The 19,562-nt window shown below is 41.3% G+C and overlaps 1 protein-coding gene across 2 annotated transcripts in view; it reads right to left on the bottom strand.

Moving 5' to 3' along the window:
* The window catches only part of CACNA2D2 (calcium voltage-gated channel auxiliary subunit alpha2delta 2), a 751,645-nt gene that overhangs the window by 678,469 nt on the left and 53,614 nt on the right, over positions 1–19,562 (bottom strand). For both annotated transcript variants that reach the window (XM_072989818.2, XM_072989819.2), the window contains exon 2: positions 11,357–11,438. In XM_072989818.2, coding sequence (XP_072845919.1) covers positions 11,357–11,438 — 82 coding nt within the window. The remainder of the gene's footprint in view (positions 1–11,356; positions 11,439–19,562) is intronic.

The following is a 19,562-nucleotide window of genomic DNA, read 5'->3' as shown; positions in this document are numbered from 1 at the left end:
GGTTACTCAGTGCTGGCTAGTATACACGTTACAGGAAAAGGACACCTGGGATTAACATAGGTTAAGCTCCAGAAGAAGGGAGAATGTTAACAGAATGATCTGGAGTTCCTGTGCATTGCATGTTTATTACCCTAAAGGGCATAGTTGCCATCAGCCAACATCACTTCTTCAGATCTTCTCATCTCCTGACAATTTTTAGTTAAAACAGATATAGGATGTGGTGTCCTCATGTTCAGCACAGAGTGGAGCAAGAAAATGAGGAGTGGAGAACATCGTATCATAGGCCCACTTTAAGGAGGGAGGATAGCATAACAGCAATTGCAACACTTTTAAGATAATGGTATGTACTTATCTCCCAAGGAAAAAAAAGAGGGGGAAATGTGAAACTGTGTAAGGTTCAAAGTTATCCAAATAACTAAAGAATAGGAGACTCTGAGCTATGCCTGAAAAAATCAGCCTGACCATGTGGAAAAGCTGCTTTTCCTATGATACCCCTTTAAGCCACTGGCAAGATACTGCACATCTGGACATATGGAGAGAAAAAAATCTATACCTAGAAAAACATACTGTGCAAATGGGTACGTATTCTATGATGTATTCGTGTGCAGAGATATCATTTTCAGGCAGATGCATACAAAGATTGAACTGCTACCTCTTCTAGTACAGTCAAGGGAAATGGACTAACTTCCTCAACTGTGTTACTTGGTCCATGGAAATTTCACAGTTTATAAACTGCTGGGAAGGGACTTTCTCATTTGTTTTCCAAGTGCTGATTTGCTAGCAATGACTAGAGAGGAGGACTTGGAGTCTATTTCTGCAGGTGTTCCAGGAAATAGCAATGCAGTTAGCAGAACATGTATGTCACAGGAGTTTTGGTGCAGCAATTATTGCATAAGAGCATAAAAGATGAAGTACAAGGACAAGTGCTGTCAATCAAACTGCTTAAATTAATGCACAGCATCCCCTCATCAACTCATTCAAAGCCACACTATATAATACAAGTAGGAAATTCTACTTGCCCTACACCTACCTATTCAAACAGAAAGTAATACTATAATAACAGGAAACATTTAATCAACCCTTAATACACCCTTACAATCTCATATTCCAGGACTCAGGGCCACAAGGAAGACAATACCTGGCTTCAGATAAGGCCTTCTGCTATACAAATCTCACAGTTATTACCTTGAATTATTACTACTGAAAATTTTCAGTTTAAGAGAGCAGCTGTCTCATGAGAAAGAAAGTGTTCCTCCTTTAAAAAAACACACATCAGTATCCTTATAGGAGCAATAGTAACATTGGGGCTGATAACTCTTGACTTTCAGCTCTATAGGACAAAGTTTAAATCTTCATGCAATGGCGAAATCTACACCTACTATCCATTTTAATCATAACTGTATGCCGTTGAGTCAATTCCCTTATGGCAACCCTTTTCAAGGTTTTCTAGGTATCAATATATTCGCGAAGGCTTTCACGGCCGGGATCTAATGGTTGTTTTGGGTTTTTCGGGCTCTTTGGCCGTGTTCTGAAGGTGGTTCTTCCTGACATTTCGCCAGTCTCTGTGGCCGGCCTCTTCAGAGGACAGCAACTTGTGCACAACCTGTCCTCTGAAGATGCCGGCCACAGAGACTGGCGAAACGTCAGGAAGAACAACCTTCAGAACATGGCCAAAGAGCCCGAAAAAGCCAGAACAACCATTTTCTAGGTATCGATTACTCAGAAGTGCTTTACCACTCCCTTCTTCTCCCAGGGTATCCTGGGACTGTCCAGCTTGGCCAAGATCACACAGGCTGGCTCTTCTGGAATTCCCAGTGGGGAACTCCGCACTCACTCAACTATCCAACCATTATTATTATCCTTTTTACCGCCACCCTAATTTAGCATTTCGTTTTGCAAAATATTTAGAGAGATAAGGTTGGAACTATTGTAAGGAAGTTAAACTTAACAGAAATATGATTACCATGTGTGAAAGATTAGTAGGTTTTATCAGAGCCAGAGGCCACAGCAGTCCTGCATCGAGGACATGGATGTGTTGAGGGTAGGAAGAGGATCTGACATGTGTATTGCCATGCCAAATAAAGAAAACGATGACCAGCTACATGAGGAAGGAAACTTTAAAGAACAGTCCTTGGTCCCTGTAAAAAGAAAAGGAAATTCTACTGCTAGAAACCCAGTACTGGGTGGACTTTGCAGACAATGCTACTTTGCGCAGACATGCTACTGCACATGCAAGTTACAAATGATTGTTAGCTGAAATGCATAAATCAGGCGCCTTTGCTGAGCACATCCCATTTATTCCATTCCCAACTAAGCCCAGTGCTAAAGACACCCTTAAATAAAGAGAAAGAAAGCTCTGTTGGGGCACATTGACAAAATATCTGAGATTAAAACAGCAGGTGGAGCTATAGATTAAGGTACAGACAGAGAAGCTCATATATGATACTCGAACCCTCAGCTAGTGGTTTTAGTCTGCCTTCATTCATTGGCACCAAAATTAATAAAGAGCAGAACTATGTGAAAAGTAGACAAAGCAGACTGCTAGCATGAGGTAATTAGTGAAGGAACAGAAACCACAACAAATAAAAGCACTGATGTGGCAAATGTTTGTGAAAAGCCACTTAAGAGAAACGAAATTTCAGGTTATTTAGACAGGCACTCCAAACTGATCTCTCCAACTGCTCATATTCACCACCAGAGTCTCCCAAGAGAGCATAATAAAAAAGGCACGGCTTTCGACCATAAGCTCTCCTGTTAGGAAGGAGAGGAGGAGCCTCTCTCTTTGTGCCAGCTCGAGCAGTCCTTCATCCTGATAGCATTTCTCTCGCCCTGCTGCTGCTGCTGCTGTGTTTTCTGTGTATGTGTGCTTTCTTTGAGCTGCAGTTAACACCTGTTGAGGAGGATCAAATGTTGCTCAGCTGCAGGCTAGCCGGCTGTTGAATGCTGCCAACAAGCTGTGCACCACTCCCAACCAATGGCACAAGCTCTCAGGCCATCTGGACCTTTTTATGGAGTGGGTGTTTTCCTCATCACAGTGCAGTAGAAAATGCCAGCACTGTCTATTACTCAACAAACCACTGATGGATGATAAGGACACTAGGCCAAGTCAAATAGCTTAACCAATTTTGCCTTCAGTTTCAAATGGCAGAGAAGAATTTGAAAGAAAAACTCAAATTAAACATCAGGCCTGCTAAAACCTACAGAGAATTGTCCTGTGCATATTACACTGAGTAGTTGGCATGGGACAGGAGGATGTTTACTACAATCTGTAGAGAACATATTAAGATGGAATGGTCTATGGAACATAGATGTTGTACTCATTAATCTATGTCTACTCTAGAAATGATTTGGAAAACCTAGATTATTTTGCCCAGTAGCCGTTGCAAATTTGGTCAGAAAAAGGATGGGGCAACAAAGTAGGTCAAGAGTAGATTGGATTTCCACTGCAATATGTGACACATTATATGTAAATGTAACACTCATATAGTCTTCCTCTTATGTCTGAGGAAATTGGACAATCCACAAAAGCTTGGAATAAAATACAGCAGTCTTCAAAGTGCCAGAATGCTTTTGTCTCTGGGTGTTTCCCCCACACTTACCCTGTTTTTGTCAGTGACATATCACTGCTTGCTTCCTCCACCTCATGATGTTAGAGGAAAAGAGGTGCCCATCGGTCAAGGATGTGTGAAGAAAACCTAATTAGGATAATCAGGCTTGGACTTTGGAATAAACTAAGTTCAATGGTAACTGAATCCAAGGGTAGAGAGGCAAATATCAAGAATGCATTGGTAACTATACATTAAAACTCTAGACTAATGGAATATTACAGCAAATCCTTTGGTGTGCTGTGAAAAGCAAGGTAAGTAGCCATAAAGTATTTAAGAACCATGTTTCATTACATTTTGATGCCCCGTTTTCAGTTGCCCAAGCAATTCATGCTAAGAAACACTCCAGCTGATTTTAAAAGGCAGAAGAATAATCCTGTGAATGGAGTATAGGCCTGGACCTCTGGAAGCATGGTGAAATCCCTTATTACAGCACCAATAAATTCACTGACTCATTTGTGCCTCCATTGTCTGTCTGTAACTGAAATTAATGCTTGTGAGCTGCACAAAAATACTAAAACATGCACCCATTATCTGCACAAAGGTCCCAAGATGGTAAGGTTTACACTAATACCATAGTTTTGTAACCAGTGAAACTAACCCACTTTTCCACAAACACATTTACGAATATTACACTCCATAATTTCTCATGTTGAAGCCTGCAAACAGTTGGCTGTAGCGACTGTTTAGAATTGTTGGCACAGTTAGCGAGGCAATCCATAAAAATACAAGATGTACCTCTTGTGTTACTAGTTATAATTAAACATGCTAAGCATACACAAGAATATCCTGAGATTTGGCTACGTCAAAATGTAAATTTTTAGGGGAATGTCCCCCAACAAGTACAAAAAGGCATTAAAAACTCTAGATTATACTGCAAGATAGCACTATAAAGCCCTGTCAAGTATTTATGGCATACTTTTTTAAATAAATAAATATTTATCTAATCCAACTTCATGGAAGATTGTCTTCGGTCAAACACTAGCTCTATGGGTTGGAAACGGAGATGAGCACCACCCCCTAGAGTCAGACACGACTGGACAAATTGTCAAGGGGAACCTTTACCTTTTAACAATATGTACATCTTGAATGTTCTCAAATGTGTCTAGGAGGCATATTTTTCTAACATCCATGACTACCTGCATGCAATATCCCTGGATTAAATACCAAGAATGTCTGGTTTTTTCTTTATTAAGTCAGAGCATCACTCACAGGATCCATTCTAAAAAAATAAACAGCAGAGATGAGCATGAATATAATGAACCAGGAAATTCATCAAAAATGGATGATTTGTTGGTTTCAATTGGTTTGGGTTTGTCTGAACCAGAGAATCAAATATTCCTGAATCAAGAAAAAATTCCCAATTTAACAAACTTCCTGGTTCATTCTGCCCACACACACTCACCGCCTGCCCCACCTCTTCCTACTACCCCCACTTCCTCCCTACCTTGTCCTGCTGCCTCCTCTATTACCATCTAGAGATGAAGCAGCCCATTCCCTTCCAGAAGTGAGTTCAACTTTTGGAAAACTTCGTTCCCTTTTTTATTCCCCAAAAAGTGGAGAAAGGCTTTCTTCATAAATGTTTCTTTTATTTTCAAACAACAGAGAACTATGAACAACAACTTCAATTGGACCAACGGGTCCCTCAGTTTCCCTGCATTCAACATAACAGTCCCTTAATTCGGGCATCACAAGAGAGTTTACCATCGGGGGTTCACTCCAATCTGTTCGCGATCTGTGGGTTTTCTCATGAGCTTCCTCAGACTGGTACCACAACAGGAGTGCCGAGCCCACTTTCCCTTGGTGGGCATTTCTGGATGCCCGATTTGGCCTCCTTTTTACATCGATCTCCCTTCTTGGGATAGACATACCGTATACTGTCCATTCTCCTGGTTCTGTTTCCCCCAGCTGTACTGCCAATCCTTCCTTTCCTTGCCTTTTCAGCTCTTCTCCCTCTTTTCCTATCTTACTCCTCTCAGGTCTCATGTTGTGATATTGCTGTCTCCTTTCTATGTTCTCTATGGGCAGTTTCATTTTAACACACTCTCCTGTCCAGAGGTCTACGTTTTCTAACCAACCCCATCCTAGAGGAATGTCTTCTTCCTTCACTGCCTTTCCTTTCTTTTTCTGCTCCTCCTTTCTACCTCAGTCTCCCAGTCTAGCTCTTTTTTTCCCTTCTTCCTTCTCCTCAGCCCTTGTCACCAGATATCCCTCTACTATTGGCTCCCCCTGTTTCTCGCCCTCCTCTCACTCTTCTTTCCTACTCTTTTTCTCTTCTACACTCAGTTGGGCCACTGCTGGTATCAGCATATACACTGTCTCATATCCCCCTGTTGTGGGTGCTGGAGGGGACGGCTCACACTCCTATTTTCTATTGGGAAGTGGTTCCTCCTCACAGAGCCCAGCCTACTGTAATTGCAGGCACCACCTCTTAGCTGAGAGGCAGGGGCATGAGTATATGGCTGCTTTATATATTATATATATCCATGCCTCTCATCTCAGAGAGATGAGATGAGAGGCATGGATGTCTGCAGAGACTGCCCGGCTGGCTGACAGGCCAGGTGGACTAATAGTCCCACTGATAAAAAAATAAAAAATTTGAAATTAAAATATATATTCCTTCTTAGCAGCCCACCTGTAAGCCCACTAAGGGGCCTCTGCTCAAGTCCCCGCCACAAACCCATGGGCAGTTCCATGAATTAGATATCCAGCTGAAATAATAGATTGGACTCAAAATGAATTAGAAGAACTGGATTGAAAAACATACAATCTAATGAACATGCATCACGCAGTACATCCAAAAAGTGATGTGGATAGTTACCACAAAAAATTGGAGGCCATGGATTATTGCAAATACAGCAGGTAGTAGAGGAGGAAAAAAGAAGCCTCAATGATTATATCAGTTCAAGCAGAGAAAAATTACTTAAGGCAGTGAAAATGGAGAATATTTTGAAAATAACAGAAACAAAGGATCAAGATGAGAAACAAAAATTTGAAAATAAATTAAACAGCTGGAAAAATAAACCACTACATGGAAAATACCTAAGAAATATCGATGGAAAGCATGATCACAATTCAACATGGGCATGGCTAAAACTGGGGACCCTTAAGAAAGAAACGAAAGGCTTGATTTTTGCTGCCCAAGAACAAGCACTCCAAACCAACGTGATGAAAGCTAAGATCCAAGGAACTAGTGCTCACAGCAAATGTCGACTCTGCTAAGAAAAAGATGAAACTGTGCCATACCTCATCTGCAAATATCCAAAGACTGCACAAACAGATAACAAAGTTAGACATGATAGACTGGCAAACTTAGTGCACTGGTCATCATGCAAATAATATAACTTGCCGGCGTCCAAAAACCTATGCGAACATCAGGTAGAGAAGGTGTCAGAAAATGAGGAAGTAAAGATGTTGTGGGATTTCTGGATCCAAAGGGATAGACACCTCAAACATAACACACAAGACATAGTAGTAATAGAACAAAGAAACGTTTCTATCATTGCATTGCAATTCCAGGGTATGCCAGAGTTGAAAATAAAGAATTAGAAAAACTAACAAAATACCGAGACCTGGCAATCGAAATATCTTGCTTGTGGATGAAACACATTTCAGTGGTCCCCGTAGTCATTGGGAACAGCATACATATTGCTCTGATATCTAACAAATACTTTAGTTTTTGGTTACAACTTGTACCTGTTGTATAATACCAGTCACAATTTTTATAATTTTGATTGACCGTGCCTAGTGTTTTTGAATAATAATGATGATAATAATAATTATAATAAATATTTTTAAAGCCAGCTTGTCAGCCTATCAGGGGGCCTATGCACAGTTCCCCACCTCTCATCTGCAGAGCCCTACCGGCTGGCTGACAGCCCAGGCAAGTAAGTAAGTAAATAAATAAATAAATATGCATATATACTTACTTACATATATTTACAACTTGATTTGTGGTTCGTTCAGGAATAATTCCTAAATTTGTGGTTCATGGACATCCACGAAGCAAAATGTGCCTGTCTCTAATACACAGTAACAGCATCCTACTAGCCTTCCCACCACTTGGTAACAGTATGCTGTACAGTGGTGCCTCGCATAGTGAGGTTAATCCGTTCCGGATTAACCTTCGCTATAGCGAAACATCGCTGTGCGGAAATAAAAAAGCCATATAAACGCATTGAACTCTGTTCAATGCGTTCCTATGGCTTGAAAACTCACCGCTGTGCGAGGTTCTGCCATAGCGCCGCCATTTTCGCGCCCTCGGTAAGCGAGGGCAGGGCGCGAAAATGCGGCACGGACCTTCCGGCGACCATTTTGGAACCGCCGATCAGCTGTTCTCCCCCGCTTTGTTATGCGATATTCGCTAAGCGAATCGCTTAGCGAATATCGCAAAGCGAAAAATCGCCATAGGGGCCATCGCTGAGCGAATGCTCCAGCGATGGCCCAGAGCGCCTCGTTAAGCAATTTCATTGCTCAGCGAGGCGCTCGTTAAGCGAGGCACCACTGTAGTTCTGTTCCAAAGTGAAGTTTTGGTTTGAGAGAAGTTTTCAGCACTCTGACTCTAAATAAGATGAAATATAGGAGATTTATGTGGTTATGATGCACTTCAGTTATTCCACATCTGAAAAGAATAATCCCATGCACACATGTCCACAAAATCAGACAATGATCTCCTGGTTTGCCCCAAACTGTTGATTTTACACCATTTCTCCTGATATTTCAAAACCTATTGAATAAGGACTACTGGTGTTCACCAGAAAACAGGAGTTTCTGTTAATCTGTAACACATTCTCTGTCTATGAAGGGGATGCAGCAAGCCCATGATTGTTTATATAGGGGCCATCTTCTTTGCAGTCACTAAAACGTAGGCTCTGACTACATGGTCAGATACCATGGGCTTAGCTGTGGTTCTGGTATGTATCGATTCAAAGTCCGTCTCTCCCCCCCCCCCCCGCAGAGGATGCAAAGGCTGATTCAAATCAGTTTGGGACTTTTTTGCTCTCAACGTGGCTTTTCTTCTCTGCAACAAGAGACTCCTGCTTTTTTCCAAGTTGGAACAATTTGAACAGACTTTTTCATTTGTGTTCAGTTGATTTGCTTTTGTAAAAAGGAGGTATTTGTCTGTCACTGGTGTTTCAGCAACGTACACAGTTGAAGAATGATGTTAAGGATCATGGGAATATCCACCCTCCTGTTCTTTCCCCTCAACCATCCTCTGATTATTACTTTTTTTTCAATACAGGAAATTAGCACTAGATCACCTTATCACTGGTATTGATACACTAGTTTAGTGCTGGATTACCTCTGGACAAGAATTAAAACAAAATTTAAAAAAAAAACAAATCAGAGTATTCATTTTGCCAGTATAGTTGCAACCTACGTTGGAAACAAAGACAGACAAATAGTTAGCAAGAGCTGTGCTGTAGAAAAAAATGCTAATAAGTAAAGGAGTCCTGAAAATAAGAAAAAACACCTAGGCAGTAAGCAGCATTCCTTGCTTCTGGGAATGCCTACAGTGTTAAAAATCATTTTTTTTGTGCGTGTGTGCCAGCATTGAGAGAAAATACTCAGCACCATTACATTTTCTCATGCCATCTTTCTGACAGTAAATTTCATGCCTCATGTGGCAGAGCAGTTATGAGACTTCAGTCAATAACCAAAGCGCAGACCCATATCCGCACACAGCAAATAAAGAGAAAAAAATAGGAAAAAAAATCAAAAGGGGAAACCAAGCTAAAGACACTATAGTTGTTCATATTTATTCTTATTGTTTGCTGGTGTGCCACTACCTTATGATTAGGACTCTATAAAAAGGCAAATAGGGTGCTTTGCCTCACAGACCACACATGTTTCTTTCTTCCCCCTAAATTTGATTGCTAGCATCAGTCAGAACTCACTAAAGGAAATGAATCTCACAGTCTCTTCTGTTCTTAGGGAAAAATTCCTCTTTTCTCCTTACCGCAAGTTTCTCTGTGCAAGAAATTCCTGTAATTCCCTGAAAAACATGACAATCCACACAGCATTCTTACTATTCCTGTGCAGAACGCCATCTTACCTGGGCAGGACTCACAAGAAATATGCAGTTGTACAGAATTATTATGATTCATGGGCAGAATGGCATCTTTTCTACACAGGACTCACCAGAAAGAATGCCCTTTCTGGTGAGTCCTGTGTAGAAAAGATGCTGTTTCTACCCATGAATGTGCAGAATGTGGGAATTTCCTACACAAAACGACTGGTGAAAAAAGGGAAACAGACAACAAAACAAAAATGGAGAACAGGATTAAAGAAAACAGGCTGTGATTTCATTTTCACAAAGAGATGGGAAATCCTGCTGATGAGGACTTGGAAAACTGTCAGTAACTTTATTAATACTTGCCATATCTGTTAGAAGACCCACTAAGTCAGCAGAAAATTAGTATGTCAATACCTACATAAATTTCACTGATTCAATGGATCTACACTACTTTGGACTAACAACTGCTTTTAGGCCATTCTCTCTCTCCCTCCCTCTCTCTCTCTCTTTTTCACACACACACACAAACACACACAAACACACACAAACACACACACACACACACACACAGAGATAAACCATATGAAACAAAATCAGAACTCAAAAGGTGTAAATTATTACATCTGTCAGACCTGTAGATCCCAGACCTTTACCTCCTCCAACATCGTGACCACTATTTTTAATTACCAAGATACAAAAGACTTAGCCACAGTATTAAGAATGGATTGTTCAAGTCCCAGAGCACTCCAACAGGTATCGTAAGTATGACTGTGCCAAATGTCATGCAGTTGCAAAGCAAGAAAATTCCTTTTAGGACTTTGCTTAGGGGCTATTACTTGTATTCAGATTTATAAAACTGAAACTATTGTCTGTCTCTTCTTCCTGTTTGTATATGCAAGTCCTCCAAGCTGACCATCAGAACAAAGTGGTTTTTTTTTTAATGTATTATTTATCCTGTCAGGTTTGCAAAGCTGAGCAGTGCATAGCTGAGCCAACCACAATTTTCAATGGTGGCTGTTCTCACTTAGCAAAACATGTAAGAAATTTTACAAGAAACTTTACAAGAAACCGAGGGTCAGTGTTGACAGGCCATTTTGTACAACTTTTAGAAGCTGACAGGATGTTTGTCCTCCAGTGACAAGAATTCTTCAGAGCCAGGAGTCTGAATTACAAATTAACCCTTCAGGTAAGAAAATGTTGAGCTAAGACACACATTTCTTTTATCACTCGAACAAAAAACAGTTCAGCTGGTAATGCAAGCTAGTTTGACCATGGGATTAGTTTACAACTGCAGGTACTGTAACTGGTTCCCAATAACCTACATCCAGGTATTAAAGGAGAGAGGAGGGGAGGAGAAAGAGACTGCACGACTCCGAAGCTTGTCATGGATCGTTCCTATGGTATGAGATCGTAGCTTCACATTAAATCTGACCCAAAGTGCTGTCTGGGTTTGGCATCGAGGTGTAGTAAACAAAAGACAATCCTTGAGTGCCAAATTTGTCGTATCCAACTTTCTCCACAGCTTACAAATCAACAGCAAGCATGGTGAATTGTTTCTTGTTAGCAGTGCGGTCAGATCTAGAGTCATAGGGTTGTGATCCTGTGCAACCACAGGGAACCAGATGCTGTTTGAAATAAGTGACCACTATTTCTTAGGATGCAGGTCTCTTGATCCACAAATAACTCCACATTGGGGGGGGGGGAAGGAAAAAAGAAACAAGGGGAAAAAACTTACCCGCTTGAGCTGCTGAACACCACCAAATATCCTCATCACGCCATCAAACTCTTGTTCCAGTCTTCTGGCCCAATATTGCATCCTGCGAGACAGAGGGTAAAGAACACACAGAGTTATTTAAGAGTGTATGTGAAGAAAGATGGCTGCAAATTAGTGTCCAGCATTTATTTTGTATACTTTCTTTCTGGCAACCCAGAGTGGTCTGGGTTGACAGATGGACAGTATACAAATCTGGCAACCTAGAGTGGCCTGGGCGGTATACAAATCAAAGCAAACAAATATATAAACAATATTCCCGCCAGGGGCAAAATGACTAGCTTCTATGTGATATGACTCTGATAAGCTTATCAGAAGTCCAGCTTCCAATGTGTAAATAGATACAAGAACACAAATTAAAATAAAATAAAATGCAAAGTGTTTTTGACACAGAACCAGAGAAACAAGCAACCTCAACTCAGGAGTAGCTTTTGAACTGACAAGGGGGGGGGGGTGTCACAGCAAATTTTGGGGGACACTGCAGTTCAGACCTTTCTTCCTCATGAATGTGTATCTTCCGCCCCAACAGTTCTAAGAGCTTTCCATCTAACAGCAAATTCAGATGGTTGAGTGCCAATCAATTAGGAAGCAAAAGAAGATGGGTTCAAAAAAAAAAATAAGATAGTGGCTTCCACATTTCTGTGGGATGTCCTAGACAATGCAACATTACTAATATTTGTTGCTCAAAAGAAAACTGCATCTTTTCAAAAAAGGAAACATAAAACTGGTGGAAATGTGTGAACTTACAGGCTGTCACTGGCAGCTGAACCGTGACATACATGCATACATAGAAGGGCATAAAGAACCCAAAGCCAGACAGAGTTTAACAGCTGTCCAATTCTTAACACTATGGCTGAGAACAGCAGTCTCCTAAAAGTTTGTATCTCAGCAAAAGGAAACAGAAGGGAGAAAATAAAAGGAGGAGAAGAGAGGAGAAAGACCTATTTATTTCTCCGACAACTTACAGTAAGTATCCTGGAACAAACAAAGAGGTTAAATCATGAGTTGTGGGGAAGAGTGAATGCTGAAAGTATTTTGTGGTACACAGGGATGTTTAGTGGACATTTTCCCCCCTCTTTCCTAATCTCCAGAACAGGACGACTGCTACTGCCTCCAACACAAGTATAAAATACTCAAGTCTGACAGTCATCTACAGCTACAGTATATATCAAACAGGGTGGACAAAACACATCCCCTTCTGGTACTGCTGGATTGCAACTTATTTCTCTCCTGGCCAATGGATCCAGTGGTGAGAAATGCTGGGAGCTGCAATCCATAACCATTTGGAGGGCTTCCCTATGCCTACCCTGACTATAAAACAACAAGGGGAGGCTGGGGAAGGGAGGCCTGAGGGGAAGGACTGCTCTTTTTCTGTTTTCTGTTACTTGTACTTCCCAGAAAACCTGAACCCCAAACAGGGACATTTGCCTCAATGGATGAGAGAATACACATTTGGTATGTACTTATTTATAATTTCTTAAGACTTACATGCATACAAGAACTGCAATAAAAGGCCACATTATATTGTCTTTCCTGGCAGAAATATGCCTCTTGACAGAAGGCAAAGGACAACCTCGATGAGACCAAGATGAATAACAAGGTGACCTGTTACTCTGAGACAGGACATACAAGCAAAAAGGATTCTTTGACAAAAACCAAAAATACCTACATTTACATTTTTAAATGTAAACAAAAATGATTTTTACATTTTTAGAGGTAACCAAGTATTCCTTTCTCAGGCTACCTGTACGAATGGTGGTGGATACCTATTCTGTTAACAGACTTTTGTACATTTCTGCATTGATGTTCTGTAATGCACAGGCCAGCTTCCTCTGGAATTGGTATTTGGTTACTGCTTCTATATTTGACAGTGGTGAAAGCAGACTATATTTATTAAGTCTGAATGTGTTGACATTTTGCAACATTCTCAGAAGAAAAAAGAAACCTCTCAACAGTGAGTGCTTATGCCTGAACATGATTAAACATACATCTCAAAGCAGGCATTAATATGATGATTCTTGGCCCTTTGGGCACTTGAGAAGAAAGGAAGATACAGATGAGCAGGAAAGAATGCTCCAAAACACAGTTTCTCCAGGAGGTGGGGAAGAAATGACAGGTTACCCACCTGTAATTGTAGTTATTTGAATGGGCCTCTGTGATTCACACCCTGAGTGATCCGTGCCTGCGCAGAGCCTCATTGGAAAGTTCTAGAGCAAAAAACACATTAGAATAAGGCTCCTCCCCCTGGTGTACCTTGGTGCCAAGGCTCCCCTTTCAGTTGTGTCAACTGCTGCTACATTAAGCAGAATGGTGTGGCAGTGGGGAGGAGGGGTGGGATGTCTGAATCACAGAGGTCCACTCGAAGAACAACAATTACAGGTGGTTAACCTGTCTTTCTTCTTCGTGGCCTCTGTGAATCACACCCTGGGTGACTAAAAAGCTGTCTTACCCAGAGGAGTGTCACGCCAAGGTAGAGGCTAGAACAGCACGTCCAAAGGCTGCATCAGACTTTTGTCAGAGATCAAGTCTATAATGCCAGATGAAAGTGGATGGCTGTGCCCTGGTGGCAGAGGCACAGACGTCTGGAAGAGGTATGCCACATAGGAATGCTGTACTGGTCGCCACTGCTGTGGTGGAGTGAGGGCGAATCACCTTCGGGACTGGTCTGCATGCCAGCTGATATGTGAGATGAATGGTTGAAGTGACCTATCTAGATATAGTTTGAGACGTCACCTGGCAAACTTTAGTAGGTGGTTGGTGACTTATGAAAAGTTGAGGCGAACACCTGAAAGGTTGGGTGCGTTGGACGTAAAAGGCAAGGGCTCGCCTAACGTCTAAAGAATGGAGGATTCTTTATTGAACTGATGACGGTGACGGGAAGAAGGAAGGAAGGATAAATGGCTGAGAGAGATGGAACTGAGATACAACTTTGGGGAGGAAAGAAATATCCATGGATAGTTTGACTTTGTCCGGAAAAAACTGTAAATAAGGATAGTCATGATGTAAGGCCACTAACTCACTAGATCGTCGAGCTGAGGCGACGAGGAAAACTGTTTTAAAGGTAAGTAGCCATAAATCAATTGAAGCTAAAGGTTCGAAAGGAGCTTTAGTAAGTTGTTGCAGTACTAGTGTTAGTGACCATTGTGGGGAAGGCGTACGGGTATCTGGGTCGATATGAGATAGACCTTTAAGAAAATGTTTCAATGTTGGATGCTTGAAGAAATCAGCTGCCAGAGAGTTAGGGGGCTGATAAGAAATTATGGCAGAGAGGTAACTTCTCAAGTAAGAGAGGGAAAGGTTGCTAGACTTGAGATGAAGCAAAAAAGGTAGAACAGTAGCAAGTGATGGGTTGATAGAAAGCAATGAAGAAAGTGAAAGATCTGAATCTGTTCCATTTATATAGGTAAGCCTTTCTAGTGGAATGCTCCTTTAATTCACGGAGGACATTCATTAGAAAGGTGGAATCCTCCCCGCTGCCAGGTGCAGAATAGGTAAGTCTGGGTGGAGTACTTGGGCATTGTTCTGCGTGAGGAGGTGCAGCAGGAGAGAGAGTTGGTGAATGTGCGATGAGAAATTGTGAAGGACTGGAAACCAGGGTTGTTTTGGTCACCAAGGGGATATGACAACGGCATCAGGTGTGTCTTGTTGTAGGCAAACCATGACCTTGTGGAGAAGCAGGAACGGCAGAAAAAGGTAAGTGAGGGTCTTGGGACATTGGCCGATGAATGCATCTCCTTGGGAGTGTTTGCCAATGCTGGCTCGGGAGTAGTATCATTTACACTTCCGATTCACATGGGAAGCGAAGAGGTCAAGAGTTGGCTTGACCCATCATTCGCATAGGTGAAGAATAACTGATTGGTCTAACTCCCATTCATGAGCTTGAGAGTTTGTGCAGCTGAGTAGATTGGTGAAGTCATTGTCGTGTCTGGTAATGTGTAAAGCTGCGAGGCAGATATGATGTGTTAGGCACCACTCCCAGAGGTCGACCGCTAAATAGAGGAGACTTGGAGAGTGGGTGCCACCTTGTTTCAGAATATAGTACATCACCGTTGGTGATGTCAATTTGTACCATCTTGCCAGCGAGATTTCTGAAAGCTCTGCAAACTTTTATAACCGCCAACAGCTCTAATTCGTCGATGTGAAGCCATTTCTTTCTGGAAGACCACTTGGTGTGGATTTTGAGAGATTTGCAGTGAGCTCCCCAGCCTGTGAGGCTGGCATTGATGGTGTATTTGTGGTTGTGGTTGTCAGAATGGCTGCCTGAGGAAAATGCCACAGTTGGGAGGAAAATGCCACCACAGTTCTGGGATGATCCTTAAAAAAGTATGAGGAGGGTCTGTGAGTGGGTCAAAGAGGGCGAGAAACCATGACTGAAGAAATCTCATCTTGAGACATACATTCTGCACTACTGAAGTCATAGAGGCCATGATGCCTAGTACACGTTGCAGGTCAAGGCGGGTACCATAGCACGAGGGGTGAAAACTTGAAGTAATGCAATGAGATTTTCTCTCTTGTCTGGAGGAAGAAAGGCGCGAGCTTGTGTGGAATCTGTGCGTGCACCTATATAATGAATAATCTTTGTAGGTTTCAAATTTGATTTTTGTTCATTGACAGCGAGACTAAGATCACAAAGGAGGGTAAGGGTGAAGTGAGTGTCTCGTTGGGCCTTGCGACGGGAATGAGCTACGAGGAGCCAATTGCCAATATATAGAAATATGAGACTTTTTTGCAACATGAGGTAAGCAGCTACTGGTGCCATGCACTTGGTGAATACTCTTGGAGCTGTTGCAAGGCTGAAAGGAAGCCTTTTGAATTGGTAGGCTTGTGATCCTAGCTGAAATTGAAAAAAAATTCTGTGTGAAGGATGTATGGAAATATGGAAGTATGCGTCTGAGATCTATGACAGTGAACCAGTTGTTTTTGTGGAGTAAAGGGAGAACTGATTCGAGGGTAACCATACAGGAATTTGTGATAATGATGTATTTGTTTAACTATCGTAGGTCTAAGATAAAGCGAAGACCTCAGGTTTTTTTTGGTACGGTGAAATAGCGAGAGAAAAACCCTTTGTTGCATTGTGAGATGGGTTGTATGGAGTCTCTAAGGAGCAAATTTCTTATTTCCTCTTGTAGGGTTGAAAATGGTGGAGTGATGACGTTAATAGCACACCAGAGTAAGTATTCTTACTGAACTTTACACTGTGCCCCTCAATGTTTACTTTCTTGGTTAGCTGTTTCTCATGCAAACCCATCAATGTATATCTGAAATCAGAATTCTTTGCCCCAGAGATGCCTCACCTTACACTTAGCTACCAGAACAATGCCAATTGCTATGTTTGGTTCCACAATCTGTGATCCTCGTTTCAAATGCTTCAGGTTAGTAGTGCTACTTCTTGTCCATCATGCGTATCTCACAACTCGAATATTTTACCATTATTTTAGAACCCCGTGCACAAAACTGTATTGTCTTTTACTGAGGACCAAGAGTCAGGGCAGACAGTCTTGCCTGAAGATTAAGATGATTTAAAAAGCAAAGGAAAACAAACATTATTGTTATGTTACATGGATCACTTTGTTAAAAATTGTCTTTTGTAATAATTTGAATTTACAAATTATTTTGAGAAAGGATCCATAAGATAGTGGATCAGGACACATTAATTCTGTCAGGATCTAGCTATTACTTGCCATACTTCAATAAAGTGGACTGTTAAGTCCATTCAAATGTGCTACACAGCAGCTCCAACACATACCCCCCAAATAGAAACTGGACAGCTCCCTACAAATGCTTAACAAAATACAATTTGATCAAGATATAAGAAGAAGTACAAGAGGAACATTTTGTGTGTGTATGTGTGAGATAGGGAGAGAGAGAGAGAGGCAGAAAGAAGTATCATAATTTACTGCACTACAAAAACAATTCAACAAATGTTATTTTTATTTAACAAATTACTTTCCCAATAATGCGCTACATCAGTTAAGCACTATGCCACTTACCTAAAATCAATTTTTAAAACAGAAGTAGAAAAGAAGAAACCTTGGGCTGAAACATGGTGCTCCATAACTCTCTCTTTGTGTGCATAATAATCCATTTTTCTTGCCCACCCACAAATGGAGGCAGGCCGTTTCCCAAACAGCTGACAGCTATCGCAAGAGAGAAGGCAAGAGGTGGGAAGTGAGAAGTGAAAGGCTGTATTGTGACCAAATGGGCCAAAACATGGTGATCTAACACAAAAATGGGGTTGTCTAGAATGCAACTACAGGGGCTGCAGGAGCAATTTCCACGTGAATGCAAGGAGGGATCTAATCAAGCCCCACTGTTCCAAACTGACCCAAACTAGATCACTCCTTGTCACTAAAGTGGCTGTGCCCTCAGTTTCCACATCATTGTAACATACTGACAATATTACTAGTATTGTAGTCATTATTCCTCCTATCCAGTCTCATCTGACCTGTAGCCTCACTCTGTAACTATCCATGGCACTTTCTATTTCACAGAAAGTGAACAAAGTCAAAAGGAAAAGGGCAGAAGAAACAGATATGCCATTATGTACACAGGGTTTTCACTTTGAAGCAACCCTATAAAGAAACTGCAAGTGATAAGACATGACAGTCATTGCCTTTTTGGAATATTATGGCATGCCTTGAGTGGTATTGCAGGACTGAAAGAGCAATCATTCCTTGACATTTATTATTTTTTTAAACAATTCTTGCAAAATCTCGTTTATGAATAATACATAAAGAAACTAGGCAGACCTGGTCACTTGTTAGGATAAGCTACTGACACAGATGCCATCTTTGTAAGTTTCTTTTTAATGTTACTGATACTGTATTTTATGTTTTATATTGATAGCAGCCTTGGTAACTTTTGGATGGCAAAGGTGCGGAAAAAGTTAATGGAGTAAACCTTGCCTTGGTAGCCCACTTCGCAAGGCAAAAGAACCTCATTTATAGCTTGCAAAGTCAAATACAGCAGGAAGCCTAGAAAGATGCCAACCTGTTTAAAAAAGAGTCATACATTCCTTCTAGCACACCCAAAGCCCAATCTAAGCCTGTTTTCCATGGTTTTTTTTTTTTAAATCCCTTTTGCAAAGCCACAATGAGGGCACAGAAATAATGACTTTTCCACAACTGTCCACCAGCAATTGACACATCAGTGTCACCCAGAAAAACCCCAGGATTCTCACAGCCACTAGCTGTTTTCTGCTCCATGAATTTTCAGTCCTGTGTCAACGTGATCTAAACTAGAGCTTTTCCATATATACTGACACAAATTTCCTGAAGCAATACGCCCCCTTGCTCCCAATTCTACAGTCAGTTTCATTATGAGTTCTATTATTTATGTAAAATAGTAAGGGTGTATGGCTTGTCTGTTCACCACTGGTCTGCAAATTCTTTTTTGGCTAATCTTTTGGGAGCTGCATATTAGCGCTGGCTCCTGACATCCCACACACAAAAAGCACGAGGAGCCAAAGCTTAAGAAAGCACCTCTACACTTCCAAATAAGTCCACATTCACCTATAAGACATACACATAAATTCTCACCCATAACACATACATACGTGTTCACTACATGTATTTATGTACCTATACACATATGTTGCAACACACAAATACAGCCACAAAAATCTTACATTCAAAGTAACTAATATGAAAAAAAGCCTTTGACTGGCTTTCTCTAGCTCAAGTAGGGGTCAAATAAGAAGACTGCAAGCTAGTCACTGAGGCCTTGTGGGTTGCCTCCACCCCACGGACCAGAGGTTTCATACTCTTGTAATAAACACAAAGGCACAATGTAATAAATGTTCTCACAAAACTAGATTGTTTCTAAACCAAACTGCAGAAGCACTGGCTTTTCCACTCAGAGAAGGTGCTCAGATCACTTATCACTTAAACCTGAACTCATGGTGCATTTTTTAAAAATACAGCACAATTCAGAGGATATGTTTTGCTGTCGCCCCTCTCCATCAGGAATTGCATGAGGGGTGGCAAAGGCAGGCAAGCTTTTGCTATCTCTGCTGGGGGTGGGGGACTGCCAATAAGCTGCTTTTTCTACACCATGTCATCAAATTTCTACAGCAAATTTGACAGCATAGTGGTGTGATTCAGCAAGAGAAAACTGGTGCTGGAACATCAATCACCACTCTAGTTCTAGTATGGAGAGGATTGTCTGACTA

Source organism: Pogona vitticeps, chromosome 2, assembly GCF_051106095.1.
Source record: "Pogona vitticeps strain Pit_001003342236 chromosome 2, PviZW2.1, whole genome shotgun sequence".
Classification (NCBI taxonomy): domain Eukaryota; kingdom Metazoa; phylum Chordata; class Lepidosauria; order Squamata; family Agamidae; genus Pogona; species Pogona vitticeps.
The sequence above is the reverse complement of the archived record's forward strand: the minus strand, read 5'-3'. Positions and strand labels throughout refer to the sequence as shown.